This window comes from Onychostoma macrolepis, chromosome 12, assembly GCF_012432095.1.
Source record: "Onychostoma macrolepis isolate SWU-2019 chromosome 12, ASM1243209v1, whole genome shotgun sequence".
NCBI lineage: Eukaryota > Metazoa > Chordata > Actinopteri > Cypriniformes > Cyprinidae > Onychostoma > Onychostoma macrolepis.
In genome coordinates this window covers 6,426,989-6,449,423 of record NC_081166.1, presented here as the reverse complement: position 1 = coordinate 6,449,423, position 22,435 = coordinate 6,426,989, and the positions used below count along the sequence as shown (strand labels likewise).

Below are 22,435 nucleotides of genomic sequence, written 5' to 3'. Positions count from 1 at the left end.
ATGTTACCGACCTCAAACTTTTAAATGATAGTATAAACAATGCTTCTCTTTCTCTCCACAGAGATAGAGATTACGATGACATTGATGACGGGGACCCGTTTAACCCTCAGAGCCGGCGAGTGACGTCGCACCATTCACAACAGGGCAACATGCACAGCTTCTGCAGCTACAGTAGCAGCATGGGCAGCCAGACCAGCCTGCACCCTCCAACACAGGCTGTGACCAACGCACCCCTGTCAGAATATATGTAAGAGTCCACCTTACACATGATTTATTCCTTTTCATATTCTGTGATTTCCTGTTTTCAGATCGATGTGTCTGAATTTTGTGTGACAGCGCAATTCAAGAACTTTTGGATGTTATAGACAGGAGATGTTGATTGATTTTCCTTTCTTGAGGAATATTAGATAAAGTTCACTTCTAAAATATTTCCTTTCTCACTCTGTCTTGAACTCTCGCCCTCATTTTCTGTTTTCATTCATCGCTGTCTTGTTTTGACAGGAACCAGTCTGCACTGTTTGGAGGAAACCCGCGCTATGAGAACGTGCCTCTGATCGGGAGGGGATCTCCTCCTCCTTCGGTGCGTTGGGCTCCAGAGGCCAAGCCCTTCTCATGAACACACATGCACTCACGTTGACACAATGATAGTAATTCATACCAAAGATTAACCTTTTTCACAATCATTTTAAGAGTCAACATCAAATCAAAATTGGCCATATGTAGTGTTCAAAAGTGATGGTAAAGACATTTAAAAATAGATTTCTATTTGAAATAAAAGCTGTTCCTGTATGCTTTCTATTATCGTAGAAAAAGAAAAGAAAATATATAATCGCTTCCACAAAAATATTAAGCAGCACAATGCTTTATGAGCACTAAAAATATATAGCAGCATATTAGAATGATTTCTGAAGGATCACTAAAGACTTGTATAATGGCTAAAAATTCAGCTTTGCCAGCACAGGAATAAAGTGTTTTAAAATGAAAATATAAATATTTCACATTTCATATTACTGTTTTAACTGTATCTTTGATTTAAATAAATGCAGTCTTGTTGAATTAGGCATAATGGCAAAAATTAAAGTAAATGGGCTAAATTTTGATTTTATGCTGACTTCAAACTCTTGCCATGATTATTTCTACCCTTAAAACTTCGATTTGTCTTTTGATAGCCAGTGGCTTTCTACTGTCTTCTGCTAATAGCTTCTTTTACGCTTTTTCTTTGTTTGTTCGTATGTTTCTCTGTTTGTATGTTTCTGTTCTTATTTTTTCTTCCTTATTTTAACCAAAAAATAAAATTCTTTTTGGAGCTTTACTCTCAGCCATATAGAAACCGCGTAAGTTGCTGTATGATTACAGTGTTATTGTCCCAGTCCCTTTGTTCTCTGATCCTTCCCTTTTTTTCCTTTTATTTCATCCCTTGTTTATTTTTATTTTTTCCCCATGCGTTTGAATAAATTCTGTGTGGGTGATTTTTCCCTTTTTCACTCCTGGCATGGATCCTCATAGACATACCCGCATATGATATGTTGTATGTTAGACACAGAAGAGCTATGTAGAGCACGCCCCCTATTGGTAGGAGGTCAGAATGCATTTACAATAGCATTTTCTGTCGGATTGTAGTGTTGTCTGGCCACTAGCATGCCTTACAAACCCTTTTGTTAGCTATTAACTTTATACAGGTTTAGACTGAGTAAATGATAGAATTTTTTTTTTTTTTTTTTTTTTTACAATCTAGCTAAAAGAACCTGCCTTTGCGTCATCAGTAAACTTGTAGTCCACACCAAACACAAAAGTGTAGTTCATTTTCATTTCACTCTTGAAAAGTGGTTCTTGTTTGCTTGAATGTTCTTAGCAATGTATATATTGTCGGTTTGTGACTTCTGTGTGGATGTTTTCCCACAGTACTCTCCAACCATGAGAGCCACCTACCTCTCCATGACCGAAGACCAGATCAGACACTTTGGGGAGGATTTCCGAGCATAGAACTGATCTGTTGTCCTCTGGTGTAAGTCTTCACACGCTGGAAATAAGGACAAATGGAAAACTCTCACGCCAACATGTGTGCGTGCCCATCTTTGTTTTAAAGGAGCACAGCCTGCAAGGAGAACGTCATTTTAAGAGCACTCAGTGTGTGTCCGTACAGGTGCTGGCATGCGTGTGTGTGTTTGTCAATCATTCTGATGGTGCGACGCTTCTTTTCCCTCACTACTGACACATTTGTGAGGTGCTGAAATATCCTATCTCTAATAATCTGTTATATTTGTACGTTTACACCATATTTTTTCATCAAATAGACTGTTTGTCTTCCCTATTGCCTTTTCAACTGCAGAAACTGTTCGAAGTGGGTAACAAAAACTATTTTGGACCCACTTTATAATAAGTGTCTTTAACTACTACAGTACGTACTAACATTTAAATTATTCATTTAATGCAGTGCATTTGTTGTGTACATGCATGTCTTTTTATATATATATATATATATATATGTATATGTGTGTGCATGTAATTACATCTGTAATTTATTTTCTTGCATCTTTTGCATAAATTACACTGTTAACCTTTGAAACTAACCATACCATGAAATCTATCCCTTACCTTAACTCCATCCAATCTCAATTGCAAGTGTTCTAAAATACAAATTGAACACAAACAGTACATTTAGTATCATATACTCTACAATATTTATTAATAATATATTTTAGTTGACAGATAAAAATTGGATTGTGTCCTACGATGTGACAAAAATGTAGAATGTAGAAATTTTTTTACATACAAATAATAAATTGTATCTTCATTCTTAAAGTTACAAATAGCATGAGAGAGGTTTATATTCAATGTTAGAGGTGTGTGTGTGTGTGTGTATATATATATATATATATATATATATATATATATAATGCATAATTACATGCAAGAAACCCTAAGACAAACCCTAACCCTAACCATATAGTAAGTGCATGTAGTTAATTAAAATGACTTAATACCTAAAGGTATAATTACACTGTAACAAGGACACCTTAAAATAAAGTGTAACCCTTTTTCTAATATATATTATTTTTAAATCTAATTGACTTTCATTTCACCTTTCAATGACTGAAAATTATTTCTAATTAATTTTAGTTAATAACAACACTGACACAAACACTTGATTGTTTTTTTTTGTTTGTTTTTTTTCATAAGTACATAGTAGTTAAAGACAACTAATATAAATATAGTGGGACCACTATTTTTTAGGCATAGAAATTGAGCATTTCTTACCGGAGTACATAACCTTATAAAGGTTACACATTTGCCATTTTAAAGATTGTGTACATATTAAGTGTGGACACTGGTTGAAGTATTAATATTCTGTGCATTGGACATTTAGTCCTACATAGTGTACAGCATTGCTAGCATCATCATAGTAGGTTTGCTAGGTACTTTTCTAAGCAGTTGCTCATGAAAAGGTGTCGCACGTTTTTTTAGCTACTGTGCAGTGTGGACTTCATGGACATGTCATCACTTTTTATGATGGCTAACTGTACAGATACTAATGCATCTTCTTATTTTGAAGTGAAGCCTGTTTTGTTTTCTAAATGTGTTTTGTGCCAAGAATGGAAGCATGTTTTGTGCCTCTAACGTTTTCTTTGTCTTTCATTATTTTTTTTTCAGTGAGTGACCGTGTATCTATGGGAGCAGGAAATAAAAGCTTTTCTGTTTGTTTTTTATGCATGTAGAGGCATTTTAAGCACAACGGGATCAAAAATCATTCCACAAGTGATGTTTCTGACATCCTGAGAGACATTTACCTCATTTCCAGCAGGCACAAATGAGGAGTCATTTTACTTGGAACTTAAAATCGCAGATCTTCTCATATCAACTCTAGAGAGCACTCTGAGCCAATTTCTTCCCATGATGCAAATGCATATGCTTTGTATTAATCTGTTGACCAGCTGTAAATAACCTGTATGATAACCAATGTTGTGTGATTATTTGTATTTCTTTCTTTGCTCCATTCTTGTGTGCCATTTTCAGTATGTTGTTTGATAAAATCAGCTACTTGGACAGATGCTTGCACAGTGTGTTCTCATTTGATATTTATAGTCGCATTCATTTGGTTTATTGCACAGTTAGTTAGACTGTTTTAATACATTTTTTAAACTGATTTTAATACTTTGGGTGCATGAATGGCACTGTGTTGCAGACACTGAGGGTGGTGCTTGATTTCTGTCTAACTTAGAGGACAGAAACATGGATATAATAAAACCATTTTTAATTGAATTAAGATCTATGAGTGTAACAGTTATTTTTGAAAGTTACTGGCATGTAACATTTATGTATAGACACTTCACTTACAGCCAGTTCGGCATGTTTTTACACTATATGGGGTAAGTTGTCACACTGATAATGCTGCCATAAAACACTATTTTTGACTCTGCACAAAAATGTAATCCTTTAAACAATTATGAAACTGCAAAATATAAAGGGCAGTGTACAAAAAAAAAGTGAAATGTTTTGGCCAACGGTGTTATTAAACTGTTTAAGTTACATGACAACCTGCCTGAACCCGACCATTATAATTCTAATCATGTGAAAACAGTTTTAACTTTATGGTTAATATCTACTATTCTAACTACAGGCTACATAATGTATTTGTTATACCCTATTGTTATACCTATCTATTATTAGACTCCAAGGGCTATTGCAGAAATATGACGATTTATCATATGGTGCTTTCAGTTTGTAAGAGAGAGAGGAGAAGAAGAATATGATTAAATTGTTTGAAACCGACATACTACATAAAACAAGCATTTATGTAACTGGACTCGACTCAAAAACTTATAACGTTACAGTCACTGAGATATAGCGGTCAGTAGTAGCCTAATATTTGATAAGGTTGCGATGCTTAAAGTTAAATAAACGATAATGAAATAATACTAAAACTACACTTATAATAATACTACTAAAACTACTAATACTAAAACTACCCCCCCACCCCTCATTCTGCCCTACGAGTGTTGATGTATGGCGCCCTCTACTGGCGCTGTTGTCTAACATCAGCAAAAACAAAGAGAGTAGAAAGCCTGAGGTAGAACAGCCAACAACGTTCGCTTAATTTGAACGAAACATTCTAAAATAATTGCTTTTGGTATTTAGTAATATTATTTTGTTAATTAATTTAAAAAGAGTGAAAGTATGTCCGTAAACATGACGTCACTTGCGCCGCGTTGCTAGGATACGGTAAACTCCTACAGACCCGAGTAACCAAAACCATCAAAACCCAGAAAGCGTCACAAAATCAGGTAAGATTAATAAAATGTCTTATTTTGAAAGATTTAACACCTAACGGGTGCCTGCCATAGACTGATACATGCCTTGGTATGTCATGTTTAATGTTTGTTTGTGCAGCACTAAAAGTCCTTCCAAAGCAACCAAAGACAAATGTAAGTTAGCCTACATAATAATCATACTTGGTTTTTATAAAGACCTTATGATAGCGTTGTGCTGCTGTTTGACTGGACGTGCTTCACAGGAAAGAAGGGGGAAAGTATTTTAGCCCTACTACTGTGCTGCTAGTAGCTTCAGACTAAAGGTTTTGCCCAGGAACAAGTCGTTTAGTAAGCAGACAGTCTTGTGAACAGAAGTTTTGAAAACTAATTTAATTTGTCACCCATAATTTGTCACAAGTTTGCTTTTCTCCTCAGTAAGTGGGTGTGAGAGTGTGACATACTATAATTCCTCTAAAACTAGTTAATAATTAAATAAAATAAAGTAAAAAGTAGTGCTGGGCAAATATACACACTACACTATGGAAGCCCGTTTCCGCCACTGAATAAAAAAATAAAAAAGGTTATTGCGACTTTTTATCTCAGAATTCTGACTTTTTTTCTCAGAATTCTGAGATATAAATTCGCAATTCTGAGATATAAACTCGCAATTCTAAGATATAAAGTCGCAATTCTGACTTTTTTTCTCAGAATTCTGAGATATAAACTCGCAATTCTGACTTTTTTTCTCGCAACTGCGAGTTTATATCTCACAACTCTGATTTTCTCGCACAATGAACTCCGTGTAAGGCTTTGCAGTGCTTTGTTCAATTTGCACTATCAAAATGAACTAGATGAATGCTGCGTCCGAATATGATTTTTGAACAAACATACAAATGACTAATTATTCTCCATTTCTGTGTTTTGCGCTCGCGGTTGGACAGTACCATTACCGCCGGGCAGGGTGCGGGAGGGGGGACGGCGCGCACAGCTTTCAGACACGATATTCTTCATTTCTTTATATTTCTGAGTTTGAGGCAGCTTCTATTGCGTTATTTTAACAACAGCTGTCAAGTAAAGAGCGTATTATTGTAACATGAGAGTGAATATATGAATGCACGCAGGTGGATTTCCTTCACTCTCGCAAAACGTGCTTTCATCACTATGTTCTTGCTCTAGCATTATCTTATAAGATATTATTATAAGATTTCTGAATCTTATAAGATAAGATAATGCTAGAGAATTCTGAGAAAAAAAGTCCGAATTGCGAGTTTATATCTCAGAATTGCGGTTTATATCTCAGAATTGCGAGTTTATATCTCAAATTCTGAGAAAAGAAGTCAAGTGCGAGTTTATATCTCACAATTCTGAGAAAAGAAGTCAGAATTCTGAGATAAAAAGTCGCAATAACCTTTTTTATTTTTTTATTCAGTGGCGGAAACGGGCTTCCATACTACACACACATATATTATGTAAACAAAAACTTTATTTTGGATACTATTAATCATGATTAATCGTTGCCCAGCACTAGTAAAAAGTCTATGTATAATAATTATAGAACCATACATCGTTTATTTAGGAGTTATATGAAATACTTGTATTTTTAAAAATTAACTTGTCACCCATAAACTGTCACCAGCATGATTTTCTCATCAGTAAGCGGGTGACATACTATAATTCCTCTATTTAACTATTTTAAACAAAATATCTTAAAACGTTATGTATAATAATTATAGAGACGTTTATGACCTTTTTAACTGAAATATTTATATTTACAAAAAAAAAAAAAAAAAATGTCACCCTACAGTACCATTTAAAATTAGCTAGTGAAAGCAAAAAACTTAATGTTAAAAAATAAAAAAAAGTATAAAAATGCATATTTAATCAATAATTGTTTACACTGTCCTCTTTTAACATTTCTTACCTTTAGCCAAAATGGAGATTGTGTACGTGTACACAAAGAAGCGCAGTGAGTTTGGACGCCAGTGTAACTTTTCCGACCGTCCAGCTGAGCTGCATGTGGACATTCTTCCCGACACGTCCCTCGCTGCAAACTTCACAGTGAGAGATCCTTGTAATGTGACTGTTCAGTGTGCCGAGGAAATGTCCGAGCATGAGGTGAGACCAGCATTAACACTATAACAATACAATGTGAATTATTTTCCATCATGGACTGAATTATCATTAAATTCTTGTCATGTTCAGGTGAACACAGAGCGCTTTGAATCAGAGTCACGAGGAGTAAACCATATGGAAGGAGGGTGGCCAAAAGATCTCAATCCAGAGGACATGGAGGCGACCATGCGCTACAGGAAGAAAGTGGAGAAGGATGAACACTATCAGAACACCATCATGCAGATTGTTGGTGTGAGTGCCTTAAACTGTTAAACATAAAGTATTAAATGAGCAATATATGAGAAGAGACTTAAATCTCAGAAGACATGTTTTTGATTTTTTTTTTATTGAAAAACAAGCCCAATTTTGCCCATTGCAGCTTATGGAACACTGTTGCAAGCAGAACAACGCCACTGATATTTACCAGGAGTTCTTTGAGGACGAGTATGAGGAGGTAATGGAGGAATCGGAGGAACAGCCATCAGCCAAAACAATCAATGTCTTCAGGTGAGCGCACTAAACTGTAATGATTGAGCAATATATCAACAAGATCAACAGTTTTTGTTTTTGTTTTTTTTTAACAGTTTTTTAAGACATTAATTAATAAATTTTGCATCTTTTATATATATATATATATATATATATATATGTACTGTATATATATTTATAATCTTAGTTTCTATATGTTACCATGCAAAATGTTTGGGATCAGTAAGATATATATTTTATTTTTAGCGAAATTAATATTTTTAATCAGCAAGGATGCATTAAATTGATCAAAAGCCACAGTTAAAACATCTATAATGTTTCTGTTTCAAATAAATGCTGTTCTTTTGAACTTTCTTAGAATCCTGTAAAAAATTTTTTTTAATTATTATGAATTTAAATGAACTGCTCAAAAATGTATTTATTTCTTTTGGAGCTCAAGAAACATTTCTTATTATCAATTATCCATAATCAATATCTTATTATTATCAAAAAATTATTAACCCCTATTTACAAGTACACATTAGGATAGACTTGTTCTAAACAATCGAATTATTCTTTTTTCTGTAATTATTTACATCAATAGAACAATTGAGTCCCTAGTATTTTTTAATACTTTGGGTATCTGTGGGTTATCTGTTTTTTCTAGAGACCCGAATGAAGTGAAGCGCACAGCCACCAGTTTGTCCTGGCACCCCGACGGCAACCATAAACTTGCTGTCGCCTACTCCTCCCTGGAGTTTCAAAGAGCACCCAACAACATGAGCTTCGACTCCTACATATGGGACATTGGTATAACATAAGAACTGCTATTTTTGTGATATAACTGAGTCATGTGTCACATATAGTAAAGACAAAAATATTGGTGAAAAAAAATGTTTTTCACTTTCAGAAAATCCCAATAAACCTGAAATGACACTGAAACCTGTATCTCCACTTGTATGTCTGGAGTACAACCCAAAAGATTCACACATTCTTGTTGGGGGAAGCTACAATGGACAAATCGGTGGGTTTTATCACCTGAGCGCCTCTCTGGATGCACAATTAATCATGTTCTATTCCAGCAACCAAAACACTCATGACCATCTGAAATCTTTTAGTGGTGTAATTAGATTGGCCTCAGTCGCTCTGTGCATCTTTAGTTCTCAATAAATTATGGTTAATGGAAAAAAGTACCTTTTGACCTTGTCTGAATAGCATTTGCTAGATAAAACAGATGTGGCTTTTTGTAAAGTCTAATGGCTAGACTAATAGTCTATGGCACTGAATGCAAAGATGAAATGAGTATGTACTTTGGAATGGCATCTGTAGATGTATTAGTGTGAATGCACAAGAATAACCTTGAGGTTTTTTTGTAAGATTATGCATGACCACCTTGTTATTTAACCCATTATCAGCATATTGGGACACTCGTAAAGGCAGCCAGCCAGTAGAGATGTCCACCATCGAACACAGCCATAGAGATCCTGTCTACAAAGTCATCTGGCTGCAGTCGAAGACAGGCACGGACATCTTCTCAGCTTCTACAGATGGCCAGGTCTGTGTGCAGTGACGCAAAAGTTTAAAAATAAAGAAATAAACCACACAATATTTCACTGAGACTTGCATTGCATACTAATGAAGTCATCAGAGATAAAAGGTACTCTCACATCTGACACCAGGTACTGTGGTGGGACATTCGGAAGATGAGTGAGCCCACTGAGAGACTCGTACTGGACCCTAGTAAAAAGGGGAACCTTGATAATGCCCTTGGTGCAGTCTCGCTGGAGTTTGAGACCACTATGGTAAGAGAAGCTCTTAGTTTTTGATTCACTTGTAGAAATAGATGTTGAGAACTTAAACATGCTTTGTTTGATTACACAAGCCCACTAAGTTCATGGTGGGCACAGAGCAGGGTCTCGTGGTTTCATGCAATCGCAAAGCAAAAACCCCAGCTGAGAAGATTGTATGCACGTACAGCGGACACCATGGTCCCATTTATGCCCTGCAGAGGAACCCATTATTTCCTAAGAACTTCCTGACCGTTGCTGACTGGACCGCCCGCATCTGGTCGGAGGACATCAAAGATTCCTCTATCATGTGGACCAAGTAACTTCTGTTTTTTTGTTCAAATGCTGCATTATAAAATTATTATAAGGGGGGGTTCTCAGTTTTATGTACACTACCAAGTTTCTATTCAGCAAGGACGCATATGATTGATCCAAAGTGACAGTAAAGACTTTTACATTGTTACAAAAGAGTTCTATTTCATTTTAAGTAATGCTGTTCTTTTGAACTTTCTATTCATCAAAGAATCCTGAGGGAAAAAAAACAAAAACATATTAAGCAGCAAAACCAGCATATTAGAATGATTTCTGAAGGATCATGTGATACTGAAGACTGGAGTGATGATGAAAATTCAGCTTTTCATCACAGTAATAAATTATATTTTAAAATATGTGACCCTGGACCACAAAACCAGTCATAAGGGTCAATTGTTTTGAAATTGAGATTCATACATAATTTGGAAGCTGAATAAAGCTTTGCATTGATGTATGGTTTGTTAGGATCGGATAATATTTGGCTGAGATACAACTATATAAAAATCTGAAATCTGAGGGCGCAAAAAAATCAAAATATTGAGAAATTAATTTTTTGCATAAAAGAAAAATCAATCATTTTGATCCATATAATGTATTGTTGGCTATTGCTACACATATACCTGTGCTACTTATGACTGGTTTTGTCTTAAGTCGCTGGGGTATATTTGTAGTAATAGCCAAAAATACATTGTATGGGTCAAAATTATACATTTTTATTTTATGCTAAAAATCATTAGGATATTAAGTAAAGATCATGTTCCATGAAGATATTTTGTAAATTTCTTACCGTAAATATATCAAAACTAAATTTTTGATTAGTAATATGCATTGCTAAGAACTTCATTTGGACAACTTTAAAGGCGATTTTCTCAATATTTAGATTTGTTTACACCCTCAGATTCCAGATTTTCAAATAGCTGTATCTCAGCCAAATATCCTAACAAACCATACATAAATGGAAAGCTTATTTATTCAGCTTTCAGATGATTGGCACTTAAGACAGGTTTTGTGGTCCAGGGTCACATATTGAAATAGAAAAAAGTTCTTTTAAATTGTAATAATTATCATAATATTACAGCATTTACTGTATTTTTGAACAAATAAATGCAGCCTTGAGCATTGAAAGAGACTTTCAAAAACATTTAAAAATCTTACCAACCCCAAACTTTTAAATGGTATTGCAGATGTTTGGTGTAACTTGCACAGGTGCCAGTATTTCTAATCTGTTTCTGCAGGTATCACATGGCCCATCTGTTAGATGGCTGTTGGAGTCCAGTCAGACCCTCGGTTTTCTTTACGGTAAAGATGGACGGCACCTTGGACGTGTGGGACATCTTGTTTAAACAGAATGACCCAACTCTCAGCCTCAAAGTTGGTGCTTAATGTCTCTTCCATGTACTGAACCCATCTCACAGTCCCATATCTCAGCGTTATGTATTTTAAGAAACATTGACAATGTCACAATGTGTGTTTTTTTTTCTCACAGGTTTGTGATGAAGCCCTGTACAGCATCCGAGTGCAAGATAACGGCCGTTTCCTGGGCTGTGGCTCTCAGCTGGGTACTACCACACTGATGGAGATTTCAGCAGGCCTGTGCACACTGCAGAAGAACGAGAAGGCCCTGGTCTCAGAGGTCAGACACGAACACACCTGAACATGTGCAATATAAAGTTTTCTTTATTTTCCATATAAAAATCTACATGATATAATACTGTTCAAAATTGACCATAGCTGCATTTATTTCAACAAAATACAGTAAAAACAGTAATATTATGAAATTTAAAATAACTCATACATTTTTATAATTCTAAAACATAATTTCCTGTGATGGCAAAGCTGAATTTTCAGCATCATATGTGACCACAAAACCAGCCATAAGGGTCTTTTTTTTTTTAGATTTATACTGATTTATCTGAATTTATACTGGTTTATCTGAAAACTGAGTTACAACTATTTGAAAACCTGGAATCTGAGGATGCAAAAAAATCGAAATATTGAGAAAATCGCATTTAAAGTTGTCCAAATGAAGTCCTTAGCAATGCATATTACTAATCAAAAATTACGTTTTTATATATTTACAGTAGGGAATTTACAAAATATCTTCATGGAACATGATCTTTACTTAATATCCTAATGGTTTTTGGCATAAAAGAAAAATATATAATTTTAACCCATTCAGTGTATTGTTGGCTATTGCTACAAATATACCCCTTGCTACTTATGACTGGTTTTGTGCTCCAGAGTCACATATTCTAATATATAATATGCACAATAAACAGTTCTACTTATTATCAACATTGCAAACAGTTGTGCATGCATAATATTTTTGTTGAAACCATGATACTTTTTTCAGGATTCTTTGATTAAAAGAAAGTTCAAAAGAAAACAAAAAAACAAAAATCTGGCTAATCTAACATTTTGTCCAATGAAAACAAAGTAATTTACACAATACAAATACACAATATAAAAAAACAAAACAAAAAACTATTACAATCTGTAATATAAAACTAGAATGCTTTTAAAACTAGCTTTTTTTAAATTATGCGAAGGGAAAGAAAAGTTCCCCTAACTTACACTAAAATGGATGTAAAAATACTTTTGTATGTTCTGTCCATCCATCTATCATACACTGAACTTGTGTATTTTGCAGATGTTTGAACGCGAGACCAAGCGGGAGAAGATTCTGGAAGCTCGGCACAGAGAGATGCGTCTGAAGGAACGCAGCCGCTCTGAACAGAGCCGAGAGGACGAGGGGAAAGACACAGACGGGGAGGAGAGCGCAGAGGAGCTGCTGGCCCGTGCAGAGAGAGAGTTCTTCGACATCATGGAAGCCGAGAAGAAGAAAGAGGAGAAAGAACGAAACAAGGTGAAGGATGTACTGCTTCTTGAGTGAACATGTTTATTCTAATGTTTTAAACGTCAGACCTGACGTCTAAACCCTTAATCAAGGTTTTTAATCACACATCTGTGTATTTTGATGGGTGTTGTCATACGTGTGTGTTTTAAGAACAGCCTGTCAAATGAAATTGCCCCCCTTTGTTGAGCTTAAACAAATTGCACCCCATGTTTGGATTGTTGCTTCAATAAGATAAGGGTCCCGGGCTCTATATATAACCCTGATAGCTGGGGTGAATAAGCTCTATTGTGAAAGACAAAGAAAGAAAAATCTATAAAGTCTACTTCATCTGTACCCAGAATGCTTTATGCTCCTCTGTGATTGGTGAGGAGGCATTTGAGCTTGCGTGAGCATCAGAAGTGTATTGCTATAGGCTTTTCTATTCAAAGGCTTATGTGATTAATAGTTTTGGCCTTTTCAAGGACCCAAGTTATTTGAAAATAAAGAGGGGGTTTATAATTAGGTTTGTTGTATATGTCTCTAATGATTTCTAGGCAGTTAATTGGACAAAAAAGTAGTTTGGCTGGTCTCATAGTTTTTGATGTGTCTTTTCTTTTTTCCTTCAGGAGAAAGGTGTGTGTGAAGAGAAAGATTTCCAGGAGGAGCATGAAACTAATGGTGTATCTTCCTTCTCTCTGTAGATTGCCAAAACAGAGCTGCTCTCATACTCAGATCATGTTCGCAACCTGTTTTACTTCAATAATGTGATGTATTTCTGAGTGAAGTGGGATATTCAGTTAGAAAACTTTTATCATGAACATATTAGATTAAATACCAGAAGTGGAGTGGAGTTTCACAGTATGATTAGAAACTCTGTAAAGCTGCTTTGAAACAATGTGTATTGTGAAAAGTGCTATACAAATATGGTTGACTTATGTCATGTAAGTGTCTAATTAAATAAAATACATTTAGCATTTTTATTTTATTAATGTGTGATTATTGCAATTAGTCCAGCAGTTGTCAGAGTAGTTTCAGACTTAAGGTCCTTGCACACTGAGTCCGACATTTTTCCTTTGTTTTTTTCGTATTGGTCATCCTCTCCTATCAATATGCTGGCTACAGATGCGAAAATGCAGAAAATTGAACCTGATCCGAATTTATGTATATTATGTCTATGGTTGTTAGGATACAGCACGGACTCGAGTACCTTATTGCTTTTATAAAACGGTTACCACACAATAAAAAAAATATTAAAACCAAAAATGTATGTGTTCAAATGTTACTTTTTTGAAGCAAGTTCGTTAAATGCTGTCCTTCCGCTAAAAAATAGTTCCTGACAGCAACAGTAAACGGCAAGAGGATGTCCAATGGAGCTATGTTTTTGTTCATAACATTCTCTTGCCGTTTAACGTACTGTTGCTGTCAGGAAAAACTATAAAAACAGAGAATAGGAACTCTTATCATCCGCTGTGTCATTTATTGTTTTAACACCATATATGATAGTTTCTCAAAAAATATACATCTGCTTATCTCTCAGCAAGAGAAAACGTATGTTTTCCGTATTTTAGTTTAAAACAGACCAATTCGCTGCACAGCGCGAGTTTGCAAGCGTCATTACAGTGTAAACTGATGGACATATGGACATAGCTACAGAATCATACCTGAAACGAAGAACTAATAACTACAATAATATTTCCTACTCACTTCTGAAACTGTAGGCTTCCACACAGACGCGCGCCGCGCTCACATCAACATACAGTAACTTATCTCAGGCGCGGGAAGGGCTGGGGTCTCAAAATTAAAGATGAAAGATGCAACATAACGCCAGCAGGGGTCACTCATACTTCATTAAATAAATAACAAACAGTTAATTCTGCCGAAATACATAATACACGAAACAGTTTTGATGCTATATTATTGATTGTTTATGTTGCTAAGTGTGTTGCTCAGTGATGCACATAACCGTTGGGTGAAGCGCTCATAGTCGTGCTGTATCATGAATAAAACACAGCTGCTGACCAATCAGAATCGAGGAATGTAACTAACCGTTTTGTAAAAACAATAAAATAATTATATATATATATATATATATATATATACTGTTGGTCCTGTTTTATTACTGACAAAACAGGACCAACAGTTTTGAACCGAAGGAAGAAAGCTGCAGTACAATTCCTGACCAGCAGGTTTCGCTGCTGCCTCAGAGTCTGAGAATTTCTGTCCACCTGAGTGAAGAAGCATCGACGGTGAATGACGCGTCTCAGTGCGCACTGCACTACCGCTCATCTCTAGGGACATCACAAACACAACATACATATACACAGACACACACTCACTCACTCACTCGCTCACTCACACTCACTCACGGATGGTTTACTGTGGGTGGAGAAACACACATCCTCCGACATGGACCTGACGGACTTCACGGGCGTTTAAGAGACGCTCGCGACCCGCGTTCGACCGTTCAGCGTGTTTTATAATCTTAGAGAGAGAGAGACGCGCAGGTGAATCGTTGCATGAATCATGACCGCGCGGCGTCTGCTGTGCTCTCTTCACGTGACGCGCGCGTTTTAGCTGACAAATAGCCGTGAAAACATCCCGCAAAACATTACGATGAAGGACACTGGAGAATCAAAGGATCAGCAGCTGACAGTAAGTCCACTGACTTATTATTTACCTGCACCTGCACTTGTGTCTTGTGGAGTTTGTAGACTGTGTTCAGCCAAATATGTGTATGTATTCATGTAGATTAGAGACTGTGTTTACATATTTACTCGTGTGCATCATCAAATATATAGCTTATATTCTAACAACATCCCGTAGTTGTAGACTTTGTTCCAACCAACAATAATAATAATAATGTATAATGTTATATAGAGTATATTCCTTTATATGCATTCTGATGCAGAGTTACAGTATAGAGTTACAGTGTGCATATATACAGTATTATGATATATAGTTAGCTTATGTTTTATCTGCCTATCTTGTATCATTACAGTTTTTTTTTAAAGACTGTATGCAGTAAATAACTGTACATGACGTTTTTTATGTGTGTGCGTAGTTCACGAGTCATTTGGTGGACATGCTAAACTTTATCTAAACTTAATTTTAAGCAGCATTTTGATCTTTCTGTTTAGAATTATTATGAATGCAGTTCTTATGAGCTTATATTGAGAGACTATATGAAGTGTTTATATTTTTTAAATTAATTTCTTACATTTGCAAAACAATTTACAATGATCCAGTGAGGCAAAAAGGTGATTAAAAATTGTGAAAAACTTAATGCATTAGGTATGATCAGTTATAGAATCTATGAAATCTAAATATGGACACGTTATGCATCAGCTATGCATGTGAGTATACTTGATTTCTGCATACCGCATGCAAATCTGAGTTTCAACTGTGTTTAGCCTATCATTTTATATGCAAATATATGATAGAAATACATGAGTTAATCTAAATAAATCTATATAGAGAAACAAGTGGATTTCAGTCCGGACAGATTTCAGTCTGACAGTCTACACTTGTTATATTTAGATTCTCTGGGAGCTTAATACCTGTTTTCTAGTGATCTTTTGCCCCCCTTTCAATAATTCACAGCGACAGTTTAAGTTCCCTTTCTCTTTTTCCACTGTAATACATCATTACTGTGCTTTAGCTAATGTAAATGTGTGACAATCATGTACCTTTTGTTGGCCAGTTTCTATATGATTATAAAATGAATAATATATTAATAATGAAAAGAATAAAAATCTGTGGCCCATATTTAGGTGGATACATTTGCAGTGACTTTATGTGAGCATTGGCTCTGAGCAACATAACACAACTGTTTTTGCCGCATCCCGTTAGCATATTAAATGATGGCATTTGTTGCTCTACAAGCAATAATAACCTTTAGCTATAATATTCATGCTGCATAATTAACTGCTTAGATTGTAGAGCTGCATCGCTGCACCGTGACCCATCAGTGTTTATTTCTGCACAAGAAACTTTGTGCAAATCAGTTCTCCTGCAGACTCAAATGGAAATGCCCTTGAAATACAAATTAGAGTATTGTGCTCACATTTGATTAATGTAAACTGCTGCTATCTTTTATTTCCCGAGGATATTGCAAGCACTGTATGAATTTCACTGCATTCAATACAAAATATCACTCTACACAATGATAAAATTACATTTACATTTACATTTAGTCATTTAGCAGTCGGTTTTATCCAAAGCGACTTACAAATGAGGACAATAGAAGCAATCAGAACCAACAAAAGAGCAACAACATGCAAGTGCTATTACAAGTCTTGGTTAGCCTTTTTTAATTTTTTATTTTTTATGAAACAAGTAGATAGAATAGAAAAAAGAAAGCTAGTGTTAATTTTACAAGAAAAGCTAGCAGTTAGAGAATAAATATGCAATTGATGGAGGGTCAAATGAGTAAAATTATAAAATATATAATATAGTAACAAAACATAATGATAATATATTTTTTTCTGAAAAATGTGCTTGTGCCATCTTGTTAGTGTTGTTGTTGTTTTTCTTTTAAGTTAATGTCATTTGGTTTAATATTATTATTGTTTGATTCAGTGGTATGCATGCTTTTTAAAAATAGTTTAGGGTTCAAATACTTTTTGAAACCAGTGCATTTTCTTTTTATTGTTTTGCAGGTGGCCCTGCGGGTTCGGCCATTGAGTGATGCTGAACTGGAGGAAGGAGCCACTATTATAGCCCACAAAGTGGATGACCAGGTCAGAGCAAACAGATGTATCAGTTATTGTGTGTGTGTGTGTGGCACGGAGTCAGCACTACATGTTACTGTTTCTTCTCAATGAAGAATATATGTGGATAACTGCTTCAAAAAGATGACTGCGCACTCTCATTGTTCCTTGCTCTGTATTTTGTGTACATTTTGTGTACTCTTGTGGCGGATCTCTTTTGTTTCGGTCTAGGCTCTAAGCAGGTGACTCAGCCAGGTTCTGAATAAAGCATTACTTTTAATGAGTCCGGCGCTCATGCTATTCAGAGAAAAATGCTTAAACTAGTAACAGGCATACATGTTTTCTAGGTCAAGCGGTCTCTTCCTGTACAAGTGGGTGGTTATTGGCCAGAATAAGATGCAAAGCGGGGCAGATTTTATGCTATTACTCAAAAGTCAGCTATGCGAGACTAATGACTGATACTATGGAAGGCTGTTTCTGCCACAGAATAAAAAACTTAAAAAGGTAGTTGTCACGCACAATTCTCACTTTCTTATTGCAATTCTGAGTTTGTCTTACAATTCAGATTTTTTTTTCTCATAATCTCAGAATTGTAATTCTGAGAAAAAAAGTCAGAATTCCGAGATGTTAACTTGCAAGAAATATAAGAGCAATTACTTTTTTTTTTTTTTTCTTCTTTGTGGAAGAAACAAAAAGTGAGAGAGATATAAACTCAGAATCATGAGAAAGTCAGAATTAGAGTTTATATCTCACAAGTATAAGATTTTTTTTTTTTTTTAATTGTGTGACGAAAACAGTCTTCCATACTGACATTAATGCTTTGTTGTTTTAAAAATATAAAGTTTAGGCTACTTTGTGCACATAAAAAGAGCTTAGATGGTGAGTACAGTGTCTATTTATCTCCATTGTATAAGTTTTAAAGTCTTGTTTTAAAATCGGTTGGAAAATCATATGACGTCATTGACCACAGGTCTAGTTTAAGTGTCTCTAGAGCTCTCATTGGCTGTAATAACCAGGTGCTAACCAGGCCCAGTGTTAGTGAATGAGGCGAGTGCGGTCAGATATTCTCTCTCAAGGGTCTGAGTCACAAAGACAATTAGCCAATGCTGTGAGACCTCAGCAGGCAATCATTATAATTATTTTCATCCATTTCACTCTGATCTTGGATTGATTAATTGTTGTAATTATAACTGTATTTGCTGGCATGTGTCAGGCAGGGTGACATTCATTTGATTTATAGTTATAACAGTACAATACAAAAGTGCTACTTCTGAAATTCAAATGATAGACTGTGTTTCTAGCAATACCAAGGTTTGATACATTTAAAATGAATAGCTGGATTGCATGAATGTACAGTCATGGCCAAAAATATCGGCACCCTTGGTAAATATGATCAAAGAAGGCTGTGAAAATTAATCTGCATTGTTAGTCCTTTTGATATTTTATTTAAAAAATTACAAAAATCTAACCTTTCATTGGATAATAAGAATTTAAAATGGGGGATATCATTATAAAATAAATGTTTTTCTCTAATACACATTGGCCACAATTAATTAATTAATTAATTATTCTTGAATCAGTTTTTCACTGTGATTGTTTAGATGCACCAAACCTGTTTCCGCCACAGAATAAAAAATAAATAATAATAATAATAAATAAAATAAAATAATTAAAAATAAAAGAATATATAATTGCAATTTTTTTCTTTTTCCCTCACAGTTCTGAATTGAGATATGAATGAGATATGAACTCACAATTGTGAGATATAAACTTGCGGGGGGGGAAAAAAACATAATTGAGATGTAAATTTAGAATTCAGAGGAAAAAAACTCAGAACTGCAAAAAAGAAGGTCAGAGTTCTGAGTTTATATCTCACAGTGTTGACTTTTTTTTCCTCAGAATTGAGAAATCTTGCCATTTTAAATAAAGTCAGAATTGCGATATATAAATTCACAATTCTCAGAAAAAAAAAAAAAAAAAAGCCAGAATTGTGAAATGTAGACTTGGAATTGCGAGAGAGTCAGAATTATGAGTTTAGGCTATATCTCACAATTCTAAGTAAAATGTCTGAATTTTGAGATATAGGTAAACATTTGCAGTTACTCTATTTATGCATGGTGGAAACAGGCTTCCATAATCATGTGATTGTCTTCAAAACATATTTTGTTGTAATGTTTACCTACAGTGTAGCATATTATTAAGTTGTTGTGTTTTATGCTATATGCTAACTTGAAACAGTCTTCCTCTGTGGTTCCTGGTTTTCAGTTAGATACTGTATTTTGTTGAATGGCTAATGTTGACTTCAGACCCATGGATGGTCATCTGAGGTAGTCATGTTTACATTCGAGGACTTGGACATAACAATGCAAACTGGTTATATAAGGGCTGATGGGATTAGTAGCATGTACAGAAGGTTTTGACGCTGTGTATTATGTTTGTGCAGTCATCCCCATGAATAGAGAAAGAGAACAAGTACCACCCAGTACCAACATATAATGAGCTTGTGTAAGTGTAGAAAAAGATATAAACACACGCTCAAAAACATGCACGCATGTTTGCTGGTGAACAACAAGACCAGTTCATGCTGGTCTAAGCTAGTAAGTAATTATCCAGATTCGCTGACAAACCAAACTAAGCGCCTTTCTTATCTGTTTGTGCTCAACATGCCATATGGCAGCTCCATCTACGAGTAGACTAAGACTTTTTTTTTTATTAGCGGTGTCTGTGGTGTTTTTCCTCCCAATGGCAGACACTCATGGAGGAGTAAACCTTAAGAGGATGAGCTCACCGACAGGGGCTTTGGGTGACTTAGACAGCAGCCACCTGCTCTTCTGTACTTCCAAACACCTGACGGCTGTAGATCATGCCAGGGTTGGTGCAGCATCAACGCCGACATGTCCTTCAAAGCTGAATCTGATGGGCGCATATATATATTTTTTATTATAGAAAAGCTAATACATGTGCATCGGCTTCTTTGGTTAATCGAACACAAGAGCTTGATTCAATGTCACCTGGATTTCTTTTGCAAATCCTGCGCTAATTCTGTATTTTGACATAGTGTTTGCCATGGACAAATTGGTATTTATTAACCTCTCTACGTTAGTGTGTGGGTCAGTGTGTGGTAGTGTTAATTTTGTTTACAAAATCTATGAGAGAAAATATTCTGACTTTTTTTCCATCCCTAAGGTGAGGCAAAGACAAGACGACACTGACATTATTAACAAAAAGACAAGATTAATATGTAGTTAAAAAAAAAACTGTATCCAACTGTATCTCTCTATATTTTCTACAACAATAAAACAAGGAGAAAAAATATAAACCTCCACGAGTTTGTATGCTTGAGTTTGCCAGATGTCAAGAGTTCAAATTAGAGCTTTTCCTCTAAAAGGACATAATTTTCTGCCTAGTGTTTTACTTTATCTTTGCAATCTGGCAACCATGAGCACACTCTCTCTACACTTAGGAAAAAAAAAAAGATGATCTGAAAACACTGACAAACATATAAGTTGGAGTTAACAGTCGCCTTTGAGATATTCTACTTAAATTAAAATGTACCAAGACAAACACACCCAGACCTCCCGGTTCTGCTTAATGGAAGGTGCTCGTGATGATGCACGTGTGCTACCAGACATACACTGCAAAGCGATTGGTTCTCTCATACAACCCGAATTCCGGAAATGTTGGGAAGTTTTTTAAATTTGAATAAAATGAAAACTAAAAGACTTTCAAATCACATGAGTCAATATTTTATTCACAATAGATAACATAAATATTTAAACTGAGAAATTTGACAATTTTATGCCAAAAATGAGCTTATTTCAAATGTAATGCCTGCTACATGTCTCAAAATAGTTGGGACGGGGGCATGTTTACCACGGTGTAGCATCTCCTCAAAACAGTTTGAAGACATCTGGGCTTCGAGGTTATAAGTTTCTGCATTTTTGGTGCTGGAATTTGGTCCCATTCTTGCCTGATATAGGTTTCCAGCTGCTGAAGAGTTTGTGGTCCTCTTTGACGTATTTTTCGTTTAATGATGCGCCAAATGTTCTCTATAGGTGAAAGATCTGGACTGCAGGCAGGCCAATTCAGTACCGGGACTCTTCTACTACGAAGCCATGCTGTTGTAATAGCTGCAGTATGTGGTTTTGCATTGTCCTGCTGAAATACACGTCGTCTGGAGGGGAGCATATGTTGCTCTAAAACCTTTATATACCTTTCAGTATTCATAGTGCCTTCCAAAACATGCAAGCTGCCCATACCGTATGCACCCCCATATCATCAGAGATGCTGGCTTTAGAACTGAACGCGGATAACACGCTGGAAGGTCTCCCTCCTCTTTAGCCCGGAGGACATAGCGCCCATGATTTCCAACAAGAATGTCAAATTTGGACTCGTCTGACCATAGAACACTTTTCCACTTTGAAACAGTCCATTTTAAATGAGCCTTGGCCCACAGGACACGACAGCGCTTCTGGACCATGTTCACATATGGCTTCCTTTTTGCATGATAGCACTTCAGTTGGCATCTGCAGATGGCACGCCGGATTGTGTTTACCGACAGTAGTTTCTGGAAGTATTCCTGGGCCCATTTAGTAATGTCAATGACAGAATCATGCCGATGAGTGTCGTCTGAGGGCCGAAAGACCACTGGCTTCCAACAAAGGTCTTCGGCCTTGTCCCTTACGCACGGAGATTTCTCCAGTTTCTCTGAATCTTTTGATGTTATGCACTGTAGATGATGAGATTTGCAAAGCCTTCGCAATTTGACGTATTCCACAATCTTTTTACACACTCTTTCACAGATTGGAGAGCCTCTGCCCATCTTTACTTCTGAGAGACTCTGCCTCTCTAAGACATCCCTTTTATAGCTAATCATGTTACAGACCTGATGTCAATTAACTTAATTAGTTGCTAGATGTTCTCCCAGCTGAATGTTTTCAAAATTTCTTGCTTTTTCAGCCC

The 22,435-nt window shown here is 35.7% G+C and overlaps 3 protein-coding genes across 10 annotated transcripts in view; all 3 read left to right on the top strand.

Annotated features, from left to right (window-relative positions):
* The window catches only part of ttyh2 (tweety family member 2), a 61,303-nt gene extending 57,259 nt beyond the window's left edge, over positions 1-4,044 (top strand). For 2 of the 6 annotated variants that reach the window (XM_058793529.1, XM_058793531.1), the window contains exons 12-15: positions 62-247; positions 502-580; positions 1,308-1,334; positions 1,903-4,044. In XM_058793529.1, coding sequence (XP_058649512.1) covers positions 62-247; positions 502-580; positions 1,308-1,334; positions 1,903-1,983 — 373 coding nt within the window. In that variant the 3' untranslated portion in view covers positions 1,984-4,044. The remainder of the gene's footprint in view (positions 1-61; positions 248-501; positions 581-1,307; positions 1,335-1,902) is intronic. The other 4 variants (XR_009273675.1, XM_058793530.1, XM_058793532.1 and 1 more) reach the window with 4 other exon arrangements.
* A 1,102-nt stretch (positions 4,045-5,146) lies between these two features.
* Positions 5,147-13,742, top strand: dnai2b (dynein, axonemal, intermediate chain 2b). Of its 3 annotated transcripts, none has more exons than XM_058793526.1 (13): positions 5,147-5,282; positions 7,177-7,364; positions 7,452-7,613; positions 7,741-7,868; positions 8,497-8,639; positions 8,740-8,853; positions 9,245-9,384; positions 9,509-9,631; positions 9,712-9,935; positions 11,164-11,299; positions 11,415-11,561; positions 12,579-12,794; positions 13,391-13,742. In XM_058793526.1, exons 2-13 carry the CDS (start codon positions 7,182-7,184, stop codon positions 13,463-13,465), a joined length of 1,791 nt encoding a protein of 596 aa, XP_058649509.1. In that variant the 5' UTR covers positions 5,147-5,282; positions 7,177-7,181; the 3' UTR covers positions 13,466-13,742. The 3 variants fall into 3 exon arrangements, with proteins under 3 accessions (XP_058649509.1, XP_058649511.1, XP_058649510.1); XM_058793528.1 differs by lacking the exon at positions 5,147-5,282 and adding an exon at positions 5,404-5,423; XM_058793527.1 differs by lacking the exon at positions 5,147-5,282 and adding an exon at positions 6,840-6,901.
* A 1,242-nt stretch (positions 13,743-14,984) lies between these two features.
* The window catches only part of kif19 (kinesin family member 19), a 45,721-nt gene continuing 38,270 nt past the window's right edge, over positions 14,985-22,435 (top strand). The window contains exons 1-2 of the mRNA XM_058794284.1: positions 14,985-15,416; positions 17,423-17,503. Of these exons, the coding sequence (XP_058650267.1) occupies positions 15,378-15,416; positions 17,423-17,503 (120 nt within the window). The 5' untranslated portion in view covers positions 14,985-15,377. The remainder of the gene's footprint in view (positions 15,417-17,422; positions 17,504-22,435) is intronic.

What these genes read in the sequence shown, in the direction of transcription:
- dnai2b (XM_058793526.1), top strand. Translation starts at nt 7,182, where the DNA reads ATGGAGATTGTGTACGTGTACACAAAGAAGCGCAGTGAGTTTGGACGC. An exon ending in TGGAGTTTGAGACCACTATG is followed by an intron (nt 9,632 to 9,711) that starts GTAAGAGAAGCT and finishes TGATTACACAAG; the next exon opens with CCCACTAAGTTCATGGTGGG. An exon ending in ACCCAACTCTCAGCCTCAAA is followed by an intron (nt 11,300 to 11,414) that starts GTTGGTGCTTAA and finishes TTTTTCTCACAG; the next exon opens with GTTTGTGATGAAGCCCTGTA.